Below are 20,575 nucleotides of genomic sequence, written 5' to 3'. Positions count from 1 at the left end.
TACCGCCGCGCTGCGGAGGCGTCACTTCCGCAAACAGAATGGCGGAGCGCGGCGCTGGGTGAGTACCGCGCGCCCCGCCGGGCGGCCCGGCGGCGGGTACGCTGAGGCGCAGGACCAGGCGGGCGGGCGGGCGGCGTGGGGCGCCGCAGGTGGCGGCGGGGCGGGGCGGGGGGGGGCGCGCGCCCCGGCGGGCGCAGGAGGCGGGCTCAGGAGGCGGGCTCCGGGCCCCCGGCCTCGCGGGCAGCCGCGGTGGGCGGGGCCGCGGGACGTCACCAATCGCGTGCGGCCGCGCCGGGAGCTCGGGGTGGTGTCGCGGCGGCGCGCGCCTTGTCTGTGTCCGTGGCGGTGTCGGGCCGGGCCTCGGTGGGGCCGGGGGCCCTCGGGAACCGCCTCGCCGGGTGGTCCGCCCTCTCTCCCTCCCTCCGCCTGTCCTACCGTGACGCAGCTAAAACTCCTCGCCGCCTCCGCCGTTAACCCGGTGGCTGAGGCGTGGTGCTGCAGCGGCGGTCGCTTCTGTGCGTGACCGGCTTTGCGGGCCGCGAGCGCAGTCCCGTCCCATTCCCCCTGGCGTTTCGAGCTCTCCAGCCTTTTTTCCGAAGGAGCTGCCCGCTGGGCACTTGGCTGCCATCCCTGGTTACGAAATTCCGATCGTTTCTAAATTCAGGCCTTAAAAGCTTCTGGTAGACTACTTAGACCAGCCAGGTGAAGACCAGAAAGGGTGTGCTGCTTTGGAAGTGTGAGTTAGGAGCTGTACTGCGGTGGAAAAGTTATTTCCATAAGTCATGCTTCAAGGCCGTCTGCTTTGAGGAAAGCTGTTCTGGGTTCTCTGTGTAGCGGTCCACTTAACGAATGCGGGTTTACCCTCCTGAGGAAGGCTCGAGCCTGGATACAGTGGAGCGTGTGTGTGTTTTGTTAGACAGAAGTAGACCACTGTTTTGGAAAAGGAGTTGCCAAACTATCTTTTCCTATGCCATATTAAAAAGTGCGTGCCCTGCTTGCTGATGATGATGTAAAGAAAGCTGGGATGTGTTGGAGACTGAGCTTTGTAGCAGTCATTTGCAGTCCTACAGACTGTGTAGATATTTGTGAAATGGAGATACGGAAACGCAGTTACAAGCCGAAGATTTCTAGTACTAGTGAAGTTTGAGGCACAGTGGATGTGCTTGGCAAACTTGAAAATCCACAACAGATGAAAAAACTGGCTCTTAAAAACTGCCTTGATTTTTTTTTTTTTTTAATTTGAGGACATCCATTTGAAAACACACAAGATTAAATAATGAATTTACTAATTTGAGAGACTGTCAGCTTGAGGTTTTAAACATAAACTGATTTGTAGCTTACTTTTTGTGGGGAGGGGAAAAGGGAGATTACAGGCTCAAGAACAATAACATTGTAGTTGAATCAGTAAAGATAGGTAAGAAAGACTCAAACATCAAGGGTAAAGATTTATCTTAACTTGGTCTTACAATGAGAGTACTTGAAATTCCACATATTTTATTGTGCTATCTTTATTAAATAACTAGTGTCAAATCCGAAGTCTATGTGTTGTCTAAGGCAAAAACATGTTATTTTTTTGTAATCCAGTATTATGATTGAAAGTCATAACTGTAACCATAAGTAAGTGAAATTCAACAGTAAAAATAGTGTTTTTTTTTTTCTCCCCGCCCTCTATAGACTTCTGTTCTGATCAATGGACAAGGAGACTAACCTGTAAAAAATGGCTGATTTAACCAAGACAGAAGAACAGAAAGTAGAGAAGAGTTTGGATGAAGAAGTGGAGAAAACACCCTGTGCATTAGAGGCAGATGCTGGTATTGGTTGGGAAGGCGATAGTTCAACTTCAGGTACAGTGCACTCCACCGAAAATGAAAAAGAAGTTGAAAGTGGAAATCAGGACTGCAGAGCAAAAAGGAAGAATTTAGATCCTGGAGATGAACCTCCTAAGAACGTAGTGAGTATCATTTATTTTGGGCTATGTTCAAATCTTTGTTTCAAAGCCTTAGCTCAAGCAGAGATTGAAAGTATTTATGCTAAACAAACACGAACCAGCACAAAACACCAAATATCACAGTTTGCGGGTGGCTTCCTAGCAAAATAACAGGTGCAGAAGTTATGTTGGGCTTAATGGAAGAGAAAGAGGGCTAGTAATTAGAATGTTAAGAAAACTGATCTCAGCACATATGTAGTCGAATTCTAAGGCTATCAATCCGTCATCTCCGTGGTGGCAATCTGGTAGTGTAGGGTTTGCTGGCATTAGTCCAAGTCCCATATCTTGGATTCATACGTTTTGTATGTTGTTATCTTGGTGTTAGTATAGTTATCTGTGCACGGGTGGTTCCTCCATAAGATAATTTTGTCCTTTAATTTTCTCCATAAGTTATTGTGTAATTTAGAAAACTCTACAAACTACATCCTCTGTGATAGGATTTTGGTATGATTTATTAGCAAGGTGATGTACTGAAAGGTGTGCAGATGCTTTTTTTTTTAAGACTGGAAGAGTAGCAGAAAATATTTGTCCTTTTAACTGGGAGGGTGAAAAGGGTAATGTTTTATATGATGCTGTCCTTCATTATGTATGAGCTTGTAAAAACTGGTGCTGTAATAAGTCTAATTTTGACCATTTGGGATATTTAAGTATGATTTCAAAATGTCTTTTGACCAAATGTTTTGTTTTTCTACTCAGAATTTTTCCAGGATGTTAATTTATGGTTAAGGAATCTGGTAAAATAAAGGGTGCCCTTTGTTGTGGTAGAAACATTATTAACCCTTTCATCTTTTTAATAAGGTTTAGATTGACAAGAAATACATTGTTTTTGCAAAGATTAAGGGTGTGGAGAGGTGATTGCATTGAACACAGCTGCCAGCGTCTAGATGTTATTGCTGATGGCTGTTAGCAACTGGGCTTGCAGCAGCTGAGAAGTGTTAATGAATATGTCCCCCACACTTGTCAAAGTCAGCTGTTCTCGCTTACGTCACCTTCAGTGGCCATTCAGAGAGCCATCTGTACCTCCCCTGAAAAAAAATAGAAATGGTCAAAATATTGTTAGTATCAGTTGGCTGAGTGTGGTAATAAACAGATGATAGGATCATAGAGATTTCAGACAAGTATGTCTGTGTTCATTCTGAAGGTTACCAAAATTATATGAAACACTGAGGAATTCATGTAGTGTATATAAAGTATATTAAAGTACATTACGATATCGAGATGTTGACTTTTGTAGTCAGGTGTTGGGAATGCTTTTAACTGCAGTGTGAATTTATACTGGCTGGGGCCTTGTAGCATGTTTGTGGATTTTAACTCAGAATCCTTCATTCTAGTTTGTACTGTTATTTCAAATGTTTTTGTGCCTCACAGAGTTTGTGTTGGTTCTCCATGTTGAGTTGCTTTGTATTTATAATTTGTTTTAATTTTATGTATATAGTTGAAGATTATTTTCAAGGCGAAGAAATGTTAGGAGCATAATACCTGGATGTAGACTGCTTCTCTGTCACATCGGACAGAAACCTCTTGGAGTATTTACAGTTACGGCTAAAACAGAGACATTTCTACAGCTAACTGTTAAGCATTAAATGGGATATGTTGTCAAGTCATGACTTGTACTCCCTTACCATGGTCTGTTTAAAGCTCTGGCAGTGGAATCATCCACTTAGGGCTTTATGCGACATCAGCTAGTTGACATATTGGTTAAATTGGCAGTTTATACACTTCTAGTTTAGATGTAAACACTGAATTTCTGAAATAGGGTTTTTGAAGAAGCTTAAAGTTCCTGAGAAGGAACATCCTCTTCTTCAGTCCCAGGCTTAAGGGGGATGAAACTGATTCTTTGAGAGTTCTGAGAGTATTAGAGCACTGGAAGTATTTCTATGAAGGAAAGATGCTGGTCATCATCCATCAGAAATTACTTGGACCAACTGAGAAAGGGATTAAATTCTTAAAGGAGTTGTCTCTGTGATAATTGAAGTACTGATGTCAGTACCAGGACAGGTATGGGAAATGTTTTTGTATAGATAATGATGGTGCTCTTCATAGTATTACTTGTTTACTTTCTTAAATGCTCAAAGTGAACACAGGTGTTTTGATTAAATGAAAAAATAATAAAAGAATTCACTGCTTGAGTCTGTTCCTTCCCTCGTTTCTACAGCGTGCAATAGGCCATGGGCAAGCTGTAGCTGCACATTATAATGAACTTCAAGAAGTTGGATTGGAAAAACGTAGCCAGTCTCGCATATTCTACCTCCGAAACTTTAATAATTGGACAAAGAGTGTCCTCATTGGTAAGGTTCCTTAATTGATTGCTTAGACTTCAATAAAATGTAACCAATTTTTGTATCAAAATGTAACTTTTTTTTGCTTTCTGATGTTGATTATGGCCCTTTGTCTCTTAATACATAGTAAGATTTTTCATGTGCAATAAAATGTCTAGATTTATTTTTATTTTGAATCCTTGTGATACTGTTTTATATTGTTGGAGTATCAAATATATGCTAAAGTTTTAAAGATGGACTGACCTGAAAAATAGAAAAAGTTCGTGTTGGAAACTGTTCTTCGTGACACTTTTAAAGAGAAAGGTACAGCTTTAAATCGTAAAGAATGTCTGTTCTTGTTAGATTGAGCTGTTCTTGTTATTTAAATGTATCTCAGATAATTTCATAGCCATTTCCCAAAGCAGTCTGTCCTCATGTCTCCATTAAGCAATTCTGTAGGGCAGTTGAACACATAAATATTTTCTGTATTAGCCACAGTCAACAGTTTAAAAAGATGAAAAAGTAGAGGATGTAGTTTTTTAAGAACCAGGAACTTTATAAAAGGCAAAGTCTGCTATCCCACAACTTAATTCCAAAGTGAGAAAACAAAATCGTCAGATATCTCTAAACAAAGGAAAGAATTACTGGCAGAGCACCACAGATTCATGAAGAGGGATCCATGCCAGGAGATGTTGGCACCATTTGTCTCAGCATGCTGCTTTTTGTTGTGTTGTATCAGAGCAGTTAGAAGCAATATTTCGGTTTATATAAAGCTGTTCTGGGGCTTGTGTTGAAGCCTTTCAGTCACGATGAATTTCAGTAGTGTGGCATTATAGCAGTTGTATCCAAACGTATTTCATGTCTCTTACTGTGAAGAGAAATTGCTAGCATGCTGATACGTTTTTCACAATATGCCAATGTCAGTCAGAGAAGAGATAATCTAGACAGAGTGGAGATAGAAGAGAAAATTAAATTGGTATACATAGACAGCAAACAAGTAGCTAGTGTTATTGCAAGGTGTAGGAGAGTGAGTGGAGAACATTATGCATTTTTGTAACGTGACCACAAGGAAGAGTTGTGGCTAATGCATTTAATTGGCTTTTACTCTTCTGCAAAAGACTTTCCCATACTTTCAAATAACATCTGCCTTCATTATAATGGTAATGAAAGGGAACCCTGTTTCCCCACTCATGCACGTAGTGGTTGTTTAGTGATGTGCAGTTTTGCCTTTGACTGCCAGGGAGACCGTTTGCAGCTCCAGTCACATTACATGCAAAGCACATTAAGCACAGAAAATATTCATTATCTTCTCCCTAGTTCTAAAAGTTTGTGGTTGCTCTCATCATTAGCTTCTAAAAGTCTGTAATGTAAGAAGACTTCTAGGCAAAGTAAGTTCTGAGATGTTTTAAAATTCTCAAACCCTTTTGGTCGTCTAGGAATCTCTGTACAATACAAGTGAATTAGGGAGACCTATATATGCATTTTCTCGTTTTATTTTTCTAGGTGAATTTATCGACCGAGTACGACAGAAAAAGAGTGATATAACTGTTTTGGATCTAGGATGTGGCAAAGGTGGAGACTTACTGAAATGGAAAAAAGGCAGAATTAAAAAACTTGTCTGTACTGGTAAGAAGACACAATAACTTTCCAGGGAAAGTACCCCAGTGCTTTATGGGAAAAGCAAGCACATCTCCAGTCTTTTACTATTTCCTTTTTTTAGTAAGCCCAAGAATGCAGTGATATACCTTCTGTCAAAAAGTCATCTTTTGACTTTTAACCTGAAGATATCAACTTTATTCCCAGCATGAATATAAGAAACATTGATTTCTTTTTTTTTTTGTGTAACAAGCTTTCAGTTTAACTCATAAATAAAAACTACTTATCAGTAAAGAAACACAATAACCACAGATTGTCTTAGGCAAAGTGTAACACTGGGGAAAAGACGGACATTTTGTATTTTATGTGTTTTCTCCCACATCTAATATCTTGTAGTGTTTTTTAACTGTTCTGAAAATATGCATATAAGGGTTACTTTTAAAAAAATCAAACAAACCCCACAGTGGTTTGACAAACAGTAGTCTGATTAAATAATTTTTCATTTAAATGGTTTGTTTAGATGTTGAGAAGGAGATACCATCTTCCCTTCTCCCAAAAAGCATGCCAAGGATAATCAGAGGACGCATTACTTAACTTCAAATTTAACAGATACTAAAATTTCATAAAATTCCTTTAGTGGAAATTATTCTGGGTATTCTGCATTTTACAGTTCTTTCTTGCCTGCCTTTTTCAGTTGGCAGTCTTCAAATAAAGTTAATGAATTTGCTTACAAAGTTCTTCTTTAAATTTATTGCATATTGTTAGTTTTAATATTATTCAGTGAAACTGTCTGAGAGAGAGTCTTAAAACAGAAATAAAAAAAATCCCCCTGATGCAATATATCACAAATAATTGCATTTCACCATCTTGTATATTTGTAAGACGACGAAGCGCTTTGAGTACTGTTGGAGAAATTCTGGGAGCTAGGCTGTTTTAGCTAATGCATACTGGCCTAGTATGCTACTGGCACTTAGTATCAGTCACCTAGTGTCCATCACCTGAAATTTTGGAGGCTGGCTTTGCACTTTAGAGGATGGGAGCTTTCTAAAGTCTTCAGATTGCAACTTTTGTCTGAAGTAAAGACTGAAAATGACAGAGAGTTGTAATCCCAAACACCTCCTGCAAAAGAAATTCCTTCTCTACAAATTGGAAATAAAAGCGTTTGTTCCCATCAAAGTGTAAGTGTAACTGAAGATCAGCTTTTATCACTGCCATAGTGGATTTGCTGTGTTGCAGTAATCATTGCAGTTTCCTTGTCTGGGGAGCAGTTTACATGCTTCTCCCACCTGCCCCTTCCCCCCTTAAAATGTTTCTCTCTGTCTGTAGATATTGCTGACATTTCTGTGCAGCAGTGCAAGCAGCGATACGAAGACATGAAAGCCCGATGTCGTTACAACGAACGCATTTTTGATGCAGAATTTATACAAGCAGATAGTACCAAGGTACAGTTCCTGTGCTTTTTAATATTTTTGAGATTTAACGTTCTTGTGTTAAGCAAGTATAGGAGGTGATGATGCTAGTGCTGTAATATTTAGAGCATGTTGTATTACCAGGAGAATCAACCGTACAGGTTACTGAGATGTAGTTAAATGTTTCGTTACTGTTTTACAGTGTAGTATTCATGAAGCCTGAAAGTCTTTTTCAGGTAATAAATCTGGTGCTTTCAGTTTCTATCACTTGACAAGGGGAAGGGAATGACCACTTATTTCTGGAGTTTTGGGAGCCAGCATGGAATGTTGGAAACTATTTTGGTGAATGTGTTTTTATGCTGGAATGAATAAGGGACATTTTCTGATTTGACTTGTATGTTTTGCCTATCCCAGTATTTTTTTTTCTAGCTACGTTTTAATTACTGTAATACAAATCTTCAAAACCAGCAGGATAGAGCAGATTTCTTAGGTTGTCTGTAGGTGATACTGAATACATTGCTGTGGATTAGGAGACGGTCTTGTAACCAGTACTGCTTTTGCTGAGAGTGCCCTGCTGATGCAGGCTGAGGGACAAGAGCCCACCTGGTTCCAGCATATCTGTGGAAAGGCTGAAACTGTTCTTCCCAGCCTTGCAGGAAGGGTTGTTGGCTTGAATTCTTGGTTGCCTCTCCTTCTGAGGAATACAGTCTGTTGTAGGTTCCAGATCACCTCTCAGCATAAAAATTACAGTCAGGGGAGAGAGGAGAGAGCCTTGGCCAGGAAAGGGATATTTTCCTGTTGCTATTACAGTTCTGTCTCTTATATGTACGCGTGTTTTCTGTTCCATGCTCTGTTCTGTCTGTCCACGCACACGAAAGTTCATCTCCCTGACTTTGTGTCTCTATCATCTATGTTTTATATAATGCAAGATCATCTTCTCACAGCTAGTCCAATTCCAGCCACTTCTGTTTCTCATTTTCCTGCATCTCTCTTTCTCAAAATGCAGAGGGGGTGTAAATGAACAGATAAAATTGCTGTGGGTATGTGAAGTGTCCCATTTTGTCTTGCCACATACAAGATGTTGACAGTATGTGGTATGAACTGGTAGAGACTGGGTGTGAGTGGGTGAATGAGAAGTCTGGGAGAGAAGAGAAACTCAGGTAGAACTGTTAAATATTTTAAGTATGGAATGTGCATCATGGGCCTTGGGGAGAACCTGTGTGCTCCTGTGTTATTTATGGTGGCTACTGTATAAAGGAAGCTTGATCAAGAAGAGTTGGAGAACTGCTGAGTGGATGGTAAAACTGCGGTAAGCTATAACCTGACAAATTCCAAGGGCTCCAGATTCTTCAGAGTTACTGGTTCCTTGGTCTGGAGTGGGGAGGAGTATGTTGGTACACATATATGTACATAGGTGAGAATACAGACAAATATAACTTGGTGGGCAGACGATTTGCTGTATTTAAAACAACCCTTTCTCCTCTCAATTATATGTCTAATGGGTCAGCTCTCGTTACAGAGACTTAGTAAACTGAAAATTCATTTTACTATAGTAATTGATCTTATAGTAAGTGATCTTATAGCAGCTTTCCAGTACCTAAAGGGGGCCTACAGGAAAGCTGGAGAGGGGCTTTTTACAAGGGCTTGTAGTGATAGGACAAGGGGCAATGGATTTAAACTGAAAGAGGGCAGATTTAGGTTAGATAGAAGAAAGAAATTCTTTACATTGAGGGTGGTGAGGTACTGGAACAGGTTGCCCAGAGAAGTTGTGGATGCCCCATCCCTGGAGGTGTTCAAGGCCAGGTTGGATGAGGCTTTGGGCAACCTGGTGTACTGGAGGATTTCCCTGCCCATGGCAGGGGGGTTGGAACTAGATGATCTTTGAGGTCCCTTCCAACCCTAACCATTCTATGATTCTATGATTGTTTCCAGCTAAATGGTAGCTGGTTATAAAGGCTTAGCAGTAAAATATCTCTGGAAACTATTAGGTAACTAACCCTGGGTTTTGGCCTTTCAAGTGTAGTGGTGTTACTTGACAACATGAAAACAAATTGAGGACATGATAACTTTGAAATGTGTATGTGTATTCTTGTTGTTCCCAAATGTTATGTATAGTTTTCTGAGTAGCAGAGGACTTTTTCTTACTATTACCATTTTCATCTCGTTCTTGTTGAACTTGTGAGGGAGTGGGGGCTGAAAGGAAAAACTTCAAAGAATTATGAAGTAGCGTATTTTGTTGGAAGATTGAAGTGAGTCATGCTTGTTTCCGTAGCTTTTGTTACAGTGTGTTTTTTTTTTTATTTTTAATCTTTTTCAGGATCTCTTGTCTTCCAAGTACAGTGATCCAGATATGCGCTTTGACATTTGCAGCTGTCAATTTGTTTACCATTACTCATTTGAGACATATGAGCAGGCTGACATGATGCTTAAAAATGCTTGTGGGAACCTCTCTCCTGGAGGGTATTTCATTGGCACGACTCCGAATAGCTTTGAACTTGTGTAAGTACATTTATATCCTATTAGTCTTTTAAAAGTCTGTGAAGCATTGTCGAGTGATAGTCATTCTCACAGTGCTCTGATATGTTTGCACAAACAAAAGCAAGTATTTTGTAAAAATTTTTGATTCTAGTCAGGAAAATCTCACTCATGAACTTGACTCAAACAGGTAAATCTCTACTACTGCTTGTCTCTTGCACCCATGGCTCTTCTGTTACAGAGTGTAGATCTTCATACATAAACCCTCTGTTGTGACTTAAATAGTGGCAAAATAGCCATAGCCTGGGGAATGGCTGTCAGGTTTTGCTGTGGTTGTTCCAAGAAGCCTGACCTGTGCATGTAGACTGTGTCTGGGCTAAAGTTTGCCTGTTAAAATTAAAAAATGACCAATTAGCGTTTGGTTTTTATCTCAATTTATAGAAAGCGACTTGAAGCTTCAGAAACAAATTCATTTGGGAATGAAGTGTACAGTGTAAAATTTGAAAAGAAGGGAGAATATCCTTTGTTTGGCTGCAAGTATGATTTCCACTTGGAAGAAGTGGTTGATGTCCCCGAGTTCTTGGTTTACTTTCCATTACTGGAAGAGTAAGTTAATTTTGTTATACATTATACATATCATTATACAATGAAAGCTGTGAAACAGCGTAAGTATTTGTTTAGCTTGTGCATCGTTGCATAATACTTGCAGGAAATTATATTTTGGCTTTCTTATTATATTTTTCAGTTCTTCATTTTTTTGTTATTGCTCCAAATGAAGAGATTTCTTGCATTTCCATCTACAACTGTAGTCTGTCCGTTGCACTCAGTTGAACGTGCTCTGGTCAGGAGCTGTAAAGACTTAAACTAGGTCTTACACGAGAACGTCTGTATCTGATATGCTGAATCTGTCAGCAAACCTTTAGTGCTGTCAACTTTTCCTAGTTTAGTTTTAACTTTTTGAAGAATTTCCTTCTACCTTTCTTTAGTCCTTCAGCAAGCTGTGTTATATATCCTCTTCATCATGGTGCCTCTTTCTTGTCTTCTCCAATTTTCTTTGGATGTTCATAGGATTTTTCCTATGACTTACTTTTTCTTCCTCTAAATCTTCTTCGCCTGTGAGTGTACATTTTGCTGTTACCTCTGTGTGAATTCAGATTTGCCTTTCCCAGCTTGTCTCCTGAGGTACAGACAAAAATTTCCATATTGGAGTTTTTCCTGCCATTCAAGCTCAGTATTGTTGTTATACAATATTAAGCTTTCTCTTCAAACCTGTATGTTTTCACACACTTCATTTGTAGTTCTCTATGAAAAATACCAGCATCTGTCACTGACACTTGTAACTTCATTGTTGTATGACTGCAATGTCTACATATAGTTGAGATGTAAGGCACTAAATCTACTAGAAAGAGGTTCCCTAAATATATCCAGGGTGATGATACTGCAGGGAAAATAGCGTAAGTCTATCTGGTAGTTCAAATGGAACTTAGTTCTATGTGTTAGGAGAAGAGACGTTTTACTATTAAAACGTTTGTACAATTTCTTCTGTGTAGATTTTTGTTGTCCTAATGAAGAAAAGTACACTTTGTGGTGGTAGTGCAGTTTTTTTTACTAAGACGACCAATTCTGGAAAGAGTGTAATCCTAGTGAACACCATAAGATGTCACTGTGACTTAGAATTGTTCCTTTGAAAATAAAACTACAACAATTTTGGGGCTTTCCTAATTGAGCTTGTTATTTTGACAGAATGGCCAAGCAGCATGGTATGAAATTAGTCTACAGAATGACATTTCGGGAATTCTATGAAGAAAAAACCAAGAACGAGGAGCATAAAATGCTGTTACGGAGAATGCAGGCCTTGGAGGTAAATATGGAGTTAACTTGTTTCATTTAAATAGCATTTTACATCTTGTTAATTATTTGTGCAATAATTGAAATCCTGTTGTGAACATGGTGCAATTAAGGGCTACCAATAGAAGAGCTAAACTCCTGTGGCTGAAAGTGCGACTGTGGTGAATTGACCTTGACTGTCTGCCAGACACCCACCAATCTGTGCTCTCATTCCCTCTTCCCAACAGGATAGGGTGAGAAAATACAAAAAAAAAACCTCCTGTGAGTCAAGATAAAGACAAGGAGATTGCTTAGCAATTACCATCATGGGCAAAACAGACTGAACTTGGAGAAGATTAATTTAGTTTATTACCTCTCCCGCCCTCCAAATAAAAAAAAAAGAGTAGGATGGTGAGAAACGAAGACTAACCTAAAAACACCTTCCCCGCACCCACTGCTTGTTCCCAGGCTCAAATTCATTCCTTCACTCCTGACCTTTCACTCCTGACCTTTTTACTTCCGCTCCGCAGGGCAGGGGTATGGGGAATGGGGCTTGTGGTTGGTCCATAGCACTTTGTCTCTGCCCTTCTTTCCTCCTCACACTTTTCCCCTTCTCCAGCATGGGTCCCTCCTATGGATAGAGTCCTTCACAAACTGCTTCAGCATGCATTCCACTCCATGGAGAACAGTCCTTCAGGAACAGACTGCTCCAGGGATTGCAGCTCCTGTCAGGAAACCTGTTCCTATGTGGGCTCTCCATAGGCTGCAGCTTCCTTTAGGGCATGTCTGCCTCCTGCAGTGTGGGGTCCTCCATGGGCCGCAGTGTGAGCATCTGCTCCACTGTGGTCCTCCATGTGCTTCAGGGGGACAACCTGCATCACCATGGTCCTCTTCAGGGGCTGCAGGAGATTCTCTTCTCTGGTGCCTGGCATATCTCCTCACTATCCTTCTTCTCTGGCCTTGGTATCTGCTGGGCAGTTCCCCGTTTTTCTTTACTCCTCTCTCACAGCTGTTGTGCAGGGTTTTTTGCACTTTCATGAATATGCTTTCCCAGAGATACCCCACTCATGGCAGAAGGGCTCACCTATGCCCTGTGGTGGCTCTCTTGGAGCTGGTGGAACCAACTGTGTCTGGCATGGGACAGCCCCAGCCTCTCCTCACAGAGGTCACCTTTGTAGCCACCCGCTGCCATCACTTGGGCACCAGCACTCAATAGAGCGATTCAGTTTTGTAGATAAAATTTCAATTTTGAGGCAAGTTTTCATTTTTTATTAAGTAGTAAGCAGAAGCTCAAGAATCATGCCTGCTGTCAGGTAGTGGTAACCGTAATCCATTTCTTCCTCAGTAGAGAGGGACTGAAAGCTGGATCTTTGTCCGAGGAATATTGACTGAAAAGACTGAAAATAATCTTTGGAGCAATAAAATGACAGACTGTATTTGTTGGGGGGAAAAAAAAAAAAGAGGTACTTAACTGTAACTGAGCTTACGTTTTTGCTTTTTTATCCTCAAGCTCTTGTCCTCTATGAGTTTAGCATCTTCGGAGAAGCTTTTCAGTGCCATCTCTGAGGCTTAAGTTTTACTCACAGTTCTCTGTGCTTCCCTCCTCCCTCAAATGGTAGAATTTTTCAGCATAAAGCTATCAAGTATCTGGTGACTTACTCAGCTGAGCCACATGGACTGTGGTGGGCCTGACTGTCCTTGTTGGCTCTGAAATGGACTGTGCTTTGTATGGGCTTGCATTACCAGCAGCATGGTGATGCAGCCTTTGACATACCAGCTCCCTTCTTCGAAAAGTGAGAGTTGTCTTAAATTAGTGACCCCTTACAATTGAGGACTGCATTGTGAGGTACGGATTGTTGTGCAGTAACTGGGATCCTCAATAAATATATATTAGTTTTGAAGAATCAGTTGTGTATTTCTGTTACAGCTCCTGTGTATTATCAAAACATTTTAAGCATTCTGCTTGAAATCTTACAGTTGCTCATTTCTTAGTAGTTCTGCTTAAGAGATGCTAGTTTGTTCAGTTGCTGTTCTAAAAGTGTGTATCTAGGTAAAGCTCATAATGAGCTGTACACAGGAAATAATTTTTATAGTTACTCTCTTTCCCCTGTTTTGAAGACATAAGGATAAAAGTTAATTTATAAATCCAGGGGATCAAATTTTCTGGGAAGTAGGGAATATCAGACCTGATCTCTTGTAGGTGCTATAAAGGAGAGATCTAAAATTAAGATCTTCTTAATAATTACTGACCTCTGTTCTGGGCTATGTTGTAACAAACCCTTGACTGATGTGATTCCTTTATCTCACTACACATTTAATATTTTTTCTTATTTTCTTCTATGTTCTCCAGCCATATTCTACATCTGGTGATTCCAGGCTTGTTTCTGATAAACCTGATGATTATGACCATGCAAAAGAGTTCATCAAGGATGGCAAAGCAAAGTTACCACTGGTAAGCTCCATCTTACTTCACTAGACCAAATAGTGTCTAAAATTGAGATCGTGATCTTTCAGAAAGACGTGTGGTGGCTTCTTCATTTCAACTACAATGAAATTGGTATGAATGTCTCTGTGCATGTGAAAAATGGTAGAGTTGCAGGGCTGAGGAGTTCATCTAATCTATACCCCATACTCAGAGAATCAAATTCACTTAATTTGATAGCTATTAAGAAATTTGTAACACTGCAAAAGGGAAAGGCTATTTTACCATCTTCCTTGGCAGCTGTTCTAACATAATTTTTCTTAATTTGAAGAATTTTCCTGTGTTTCTGGATCTTCACACTACCAATTTAAAGCTTTAGTTTTCTTCTTTTAATCTGCAGACAGGAGATTTGAAAACTTTCTTCATAATACTGTGTGTATATGAAATCTCAAACATTGTTTTTTCTGTTCTCTTTTTGGGTGAAGAAGATACAGCTCCTTTCTAGGCTGATTTTATTAAACTTCAGTAAATGCTATTTTTTTAAGATGTGCTGTGTCTTCATTTTTAAATTTTTTTTAACAGAACTCCTGGAATTAGACTAGTCCTACATGCATGAAACTAAATCCATATATTTCCACCCTCAATTTTATTAAATATGATACTCTGTTCACACTCTGGAATGAAAAGAAACTTTTTTTGTGGTGTAATCTTGTACAAAACTTAGTCTGCTATCCTGTCATATATTTTTCTGCATTTCTCCTGTTTTGGCAGGTTGATTTATGACTTCAGAAATAAAAGAATATTGAACTATCTTTAATGGAGGTCATAATGGTCCGATTAAATATGTTTTTTCTACTTCTAGTCCTGTCTTCAAATGCGCTTGCTGCCTTTCTCATGTTTTGAAAAGGAGTTTTATTTCTTCCATTGTCCTAGAAGTACGTGACAATGTTGGAGTTGTCTGCAGCTGGTCCCCTCCCAGCCTTTCATTCTTCTGTTTTGGTCTCAGATTTGGGTGTGTGATGGACAGGATCCTGCGCAGCTGCTGTTCCTGGCAAGTGAGCAGGAGGACAGGCAATATCTGCTGTCATTTTTCCCCAGGAGCTACTGCCATTTGGCTATTGCCTGTCCAACTGCAGCCAGGCTGGCTGTTCAGGGTAGCGTATAGCTGTGTGTTTGCTTCTGTCTGTGCATTTGGGGGGTTAGGCTGGATGGAAGCCCTGCAAAAAGGCATGGTTTAACTTAAGTATTCATGCTGAATGATTCCTCATCAGCAACGTCGGCTCTTTCAGTCTGAACTTTAGGTCTTTTTTTATGTGTTGAGGGTCTTTGACAAGAGAGAATCAAAATTGAGGCTGGTTTGAGTAAAGATTGTAGTTTTAGTAAAATCATATGCAGCTACTGATAGATGGCATCCTATTTCATTGTCATAGGTATAGCATGAGGCTAGTCATCTTGAAGTTTTTCTGCTTGGATTTTTCTTATTTTAATCATTGATTTATCTGCTGTTCATGTTCTGAATTCTTGAAGATGTATTCCTTTTACTGTATATATAAAAATCCTACATCAAGAGGGAAAAGAAACCTGCTTTTTGTATTTGAAATCTGAACATTTTAAAAAGAAAATTGCTTCTTTTAAGAAATACGTTTAAGAACATAAGCATGGTCTAGTCAGACCAAAGACAACTTTTGCCAGGTACTGTGCCACCTGTCAAGGAAGAAATCTGCTTGAACAAGCCTTTTTTTCTTTTTACTAGTGTTTTAAAAGATGAATCATTTGGTCAGGATTAGTCAGTGGGTAGCATAGAGGCTAAGTCATATCCCCATCGAGGACTTTACAGGAAGGCAATGGAGTGGGCAGAGCAGAAACCCAGCTGCTTGTTGCTGCCTGCTTCTTGTGCACATTGCTTTTGTGCATTCTTGGTAGGGTAAATGGCAGCAGCTTTTTACTTGTGCATCTGCATCCAAAAGGTTGAGCTACGAGTAGGTTTCCTAGGCTGGGAGACAGGCGTTTTTTTCACAGTGTGAGAGCTAGATTGGGAGTTAGTCTCCTGCAGGTAGTTTTTGTGGGCTGCAGGGAGGTGTTAGGTGTAGACAGGCAGTATTCCCGGGGAAGGCGGCAGCACCATGATATAGGGCCTCTTCTTGATTTCTGCACAAGTGTTGGGCATCTCAGGCTGGAGAGCAGCTTGAACAAGGTTGGGTCACACTGATGTGTGGTAGCGGACCCAACGTGCTCTGCATTGCAGAGGCGTCCAGCCCAACAAACTGTTGGGCCATTCTCCTATACCTGTGTAGTATAGGTATGTTCCGTTATCTGGGGTGTTCCAATTCCCAACTGTCCTAGTTATTGGAGTTATAAGTATCTGTGGTGTACAGTAATGCTCTTCTTGTCCCTAAATAGCCAGCCAGTGGGAGTGTCTAGAAGTTGGTCTGTGAAAGATTGATAATCCTGAGTGAAATCGATGGTTTTTTGTTTCCTCATTTTTTATTGAAACACTTTATTTGTTTTTTTGTGTCTCCCTTCTAGGGAACCTTGAGTAAATCTGAATGGGAAGCAACAAGTAAGTATTGTTTTGGAGACTCGCTATTGACTGAATAACTGCTATGGAAAGTGTGTAAAATAGTCTGTTGGTTATGGAAGAAAATCCAAATTTTAAACATAAGAAGATTTTATTATTTGTTGTTCAAATGCCTGTATATAGATTATGTAGTGCACACATCTCGAGAAATGGGGAGGGAAATGCATAAAATAGCTTGAAGTGTTGCTTTATTTAAGTAGCTTCTAGGGCACAAACCTTTGGGCTAAAACAGTTTGGGGAAACTTTACTCTAAGATGTATGAAAAGAGGATGCCAGTGTTAAAGGATGATTTTGCTAGAGGATTAAATACTTTACTTCTGTTTGATACACTTGGATGTTACACTGTTACCAGTCAACTAGAAAACAAACTCCAATTGGGACATATATTCATCAAAAAGCACACGAATCTGTTTTGGGAAGACAGGGACTGAAACTTGACTCTTTGCCTGTAGTGATATATGTTTCAGGAAGAAGCAATTCAAGCATGGATGGTGAAGAGGTATTTGAAAATGTTATAAAGGAAGGAGAAAAAAGTCGGTGGCTCAGACACCAAAAAGGATACACTATTGTTAAATATGTTTTGAAATTTTATGAACATTTGCAATGGAAAACTTTTGACATTGTGGGGTTTTTTTCAATATTGAGTTTCATAGAACTCAGATATGAGGGACTGAGAATTCTAAGCAAAAAATGGACTCCTAGAGAGATTATTACTCGCTATTTTGTAACTATAGCCAACCAGCATTTGTGTTTTTGCAGACCGTTATACTGGTTGTGTTAGTGGTTTAAAAACAACAAAAAATGCTGTGCAATTCATGAATGAAAAAATCTTTAAGGTGTTTGCTTTCTTAAATTATTCTGGCTTTGTATCAATCATAAGGTAGACATTCCAGCAATGTAAAAGTAATATGTAAGCTACTAACCTGATTGAGAGGGCTTTTTATACCTTTAAAAGTTCAATGATGACTGTATTTTCTAAGTAGTCTCTTTTCAGAGAGATTTGGAGTACAGAGCATTTGATAGTTAGGGTATAAGCACAGCTTGCTTGTTACATGGAACTCCCCTTTGCTTTATTGCTGGGATTTGTCTTGAAAGATTTGCAGTGTAGCTATGGAACCTCATCCATTAAAACAAAAGCTGAGTTCAAGTGGAAATCCATAAATGTTTAATTAGAGTCACAATCTCAAGAAACTGATTTAACTTAGTTGTCCAGTATGAAGCATAAGAATTTCTGACATAGCTGGCATTGGTTATATGCCAAGTAAGTATTTCCCAAGGGTGCTGGTGTGGACTGTATGAGTGTGCATTTCTAGAATCATCCTGTTCTGGAGTTCAGAAAATGCCATCTAGTGTTCGTAAATATTTCTTCTTTGTGATATTTTCAAAGAACAAAATTAATAACTTTGTATCAAGAGTTTATTCACGTAATTAAAAATGAAGTTCATCATTTCACCCCTAATTGTCCATTACTACATATACGAAGGAGTCTTTAAACTTAGTTGCATATGACTTTTTATGCACCAGTGGATGTTAATTATGTGTTGAATGGCGTAGTAATGTATGAGTTACTTTCACGTTTCAGTAATATTGTTAACTGGAGTTAGTGTTGCATTAACCGTATCAATGGTATGTAAAATATTTTGCTTTTGTGCAATGTTAGCTCTGTTGTGAAAACGTGTCTAAGACCATGCTGAAATTGAATGCTAGAGTTAACTCCTTGGGAAACCAGAGCAGTTTTTATAATTTCAGTAACTTGCTAACAGGTGGTTTGGGCAGAGTGTCAACCTGTTTATGTTTTGAAAACTTAATCTTAAGTGGCAGAGGAAGCTGGAACTTTAAATACTCCATTTTCTTTTTTAGGTATTTATTTGGTATTTGCATTTGAGAAGCAACTGTGAAACTTAACATCGTGGATGCAGCAAGAAGAGATCATATCCATGTGCAAGTTGGAATGGTCAGAAATCCATTGTGGCAACTATTTTTTATTTTTTATTAATTATCAGAAGTGTGCAGGACACTACCAAAAACTAGAGCAAGCTCGTGATTCTGAGTTACATTGCCTGTCTGTGACAGATGGACTTGTGTGTGTATATAGAAGAAAGATTCTGAACCAGTCTTTTTAAGCATTTGTAAGCAATCTGCACGCTCTCAAAGCTCATGTTTGAACTTGACACAACTTTATGTTAGAAACAAATGTTTTGTTAGTAGAACTATGTTTGTGATCACAAGCCTGACCCTGCACTTTCTGAAGCTGATGGAAAAATGACTGTTGACTTTGGTAGTGCAGTATGAGGGCCTAAATGTTGTACTGCGTAGCTCAGTTAATTCATAATGAGATATATTCAGTCATGTAGGGTATATCTACATTGCATGCAGAGCTAAGTGGCAAATAATACCCGAGTCAGTTTGAGTACCTCTGTGCTGTGCTCAAGCCTGCAGTGTAAATCTACCTTAGTGGTTTTCAAAGTGTAGCTACATGGGAAAGTCCCATGATGATGTTGTTTTTTGTGCTTGCTGATACAGAGTGTCACTTCCTGGTGCTTTCAAGATTAAATGAGTTTGTTGTGTACAAAACTGCTCTGAAAGAACTGAATTTCTAAAGTTTTAAATCTTTGTTTTTCCAAATATGACTATGTGGTAATCAATAATAGCTGCTGAAGTTAGATTACTGAACGTTTTCTATTATATTAAAGACTCTCCTGACTTTTTGGTAGTTTTAATGTCTCCTGAAACTTACTAGACAGATTTTAGAATGTGTTCCTTACTTGTTTCATAAAATTCCAAATGGGCTCGGCAGAAGCATGAGCTATTGGTGGTGATGAGGACCTCATTGCAGTCCTTAAGGCTTTACAAACATGGTGACGTGCTGGATCACCATCTAAAAGGGGAGCCTGTTTATCATTGGAGGGTACTAGCAGTTCACTCTGGGAGGGAGGGCTGTGCATGTGTGTACACACCCCAGTACACGTGGATAACAATCCCCAAATTAGAGCCAAAAAAGTTGTTTGGAAATGTGATCTAATGATATCAATAGGCAGAACTGAGCCTAACTACCATCTTAACTGCCTATCAGTCTCTTAAAGCTGGCTTAGGGATTTCTGACATGGTGTTTGCTCTGCTTTCCACATCCTTGTAGCCAGCAGCAGCTGTTGGCTAGTACAGTTTACACAGAAATGAAATGTTGATGGTACATGAATATTTTGGGAAGTTATAATAAACCTGGGAAAGAACATTTCTGTTACATAGCTAAGCATTCAAATTTTTTGAGTTTGTAGTTGTATTGTCTTCCCCCTGTAATTAGGTCATACTCTTTCCTCCATGACTCCTGATTTATTTTTTTTTATTGTATAGAAAACACCAATAACCTTCACAAAAGCAGTAGAATGACAGTCAGTCCTGCTGCTGAAATTAAGAAAACAAGACTTTCTTGTCTGCTAGAATTAGTACTCATGAAACTAGCTGAAGAACGCCGACACTTTAGAAGTGCTGAAATATTTCATTGAAATTTGTATGCATCAAGGCTAGTTTTGTTAGATTTCTTGTTTCAAATTTCATTTGAAAGTACGTTGTTATGCTATTTTTGGAAGAAATCAGAACAATAAAAAGAGGGGAAGTACAGTGTGAAGTGTCATTCCTCTTTTAAGCAAATTTCAACATATCACAGAATCACATAAAGGTTGAGGCTGGAAGGGGCATCTGGAGGTCATCTGCTGTGACCCCCCCACTTCTCAAGCAGGCTCACCTAGAGCCAGTTGCCCAGGACCATGTCCAAATGGCTTTTGAATGTCTCCAAGGACAGAGGCTCCACAACCTCCATGGGCAGCCTGTACTGTGAGGATGACTGAGCACTGGTACAAAAGTGTTTCCTGATTGTTGTGGTTTAGCCCAGCTGGCACCTAAGCTACCACAAGGTCGCTTGCTCACTCCTCCCCCTCGGTGAGATGGAGAGGAGAAGAATGTAACAAAAGGTCTGAGGGTTGAGATAAGAACAGGGGAGGGACCACCCACCAACCATGACCCTGG

At 39.7% G+C, this 20,575-nt stretch overlaps 1 protein-coding gene across 6 annotated transcripts; it reads left to right on the top strand.

Moving 5' to 3' along the window:
* Positions 1 to 20: 20 nt before the first annotated feature.
* Positions 21 to 20,170, top strand: RNMT (RNA guanine-7 methyltransferase). 6 transcript variants are annotated; one of them, XM_086608541.1, is made up of 12 exons: positions 21 to 58; positions 1,675 to 1,948; positions 4,143 to 4,275; positions 5,749 to 5,871; positions 7,168 to 7,283; positions 9,568 to 9,749; positions 10,167 to 10,331; positions 11,469 to 11,586; positions 13,903 to 14,004; positions 14,981 to 15,128; positions 16,501 to 16,534; positions 18,413 to 18,452. In XM_086608541.1, exons 2-11 carry the CDS (start codon positions 1,718 to 1,720, stop codon positions 16,512 to 16,514), a joined length of 1,332 nt encoding a protein of 443 aa, XP_086464667.1. In that variant the 5' UTR covers positions 21 to 58; positions 1,675 to 1,717; the 3' UTR covers positions 16,515 to 16,534; positions 18,413 to 18,452. The 6 variants fall into 6 exon arrangements, with proteins under 6 accessions (XP_086464667.1, XP_086464664.1, XP_086464669.1 ...); XM_086608538.1 differs by having other exon boundaries at positions 1,675 to 1,951; XM_086608539.1 differs by lacking the exon at positions 21 to 58 and adding an exon at positions 550 to 702 and having other exon boundaries at positions 1,675 to 1,951.
* Positions 20,171 to 20,575: the final 405 nt, after the last annotated feature.

The sequence above is a fragment of the Tauraco erythrolophus genome, chromosome 3, assembly GCF_009769465.1.
Source record: "Tauraco erythrolophus isolate bTauEry1 chromosome 3, bTauEry1.pri, whole genome shotgun sequence".
NCBI lineage: Eukaryota > Metazoa > Chordata > Aves > Musophagiformes > Musophagidae > Tauraco > Tauraco erythrolophus.
This window is presented reverse-complemented; position numbering and strand designations above follow the sequence as displayed.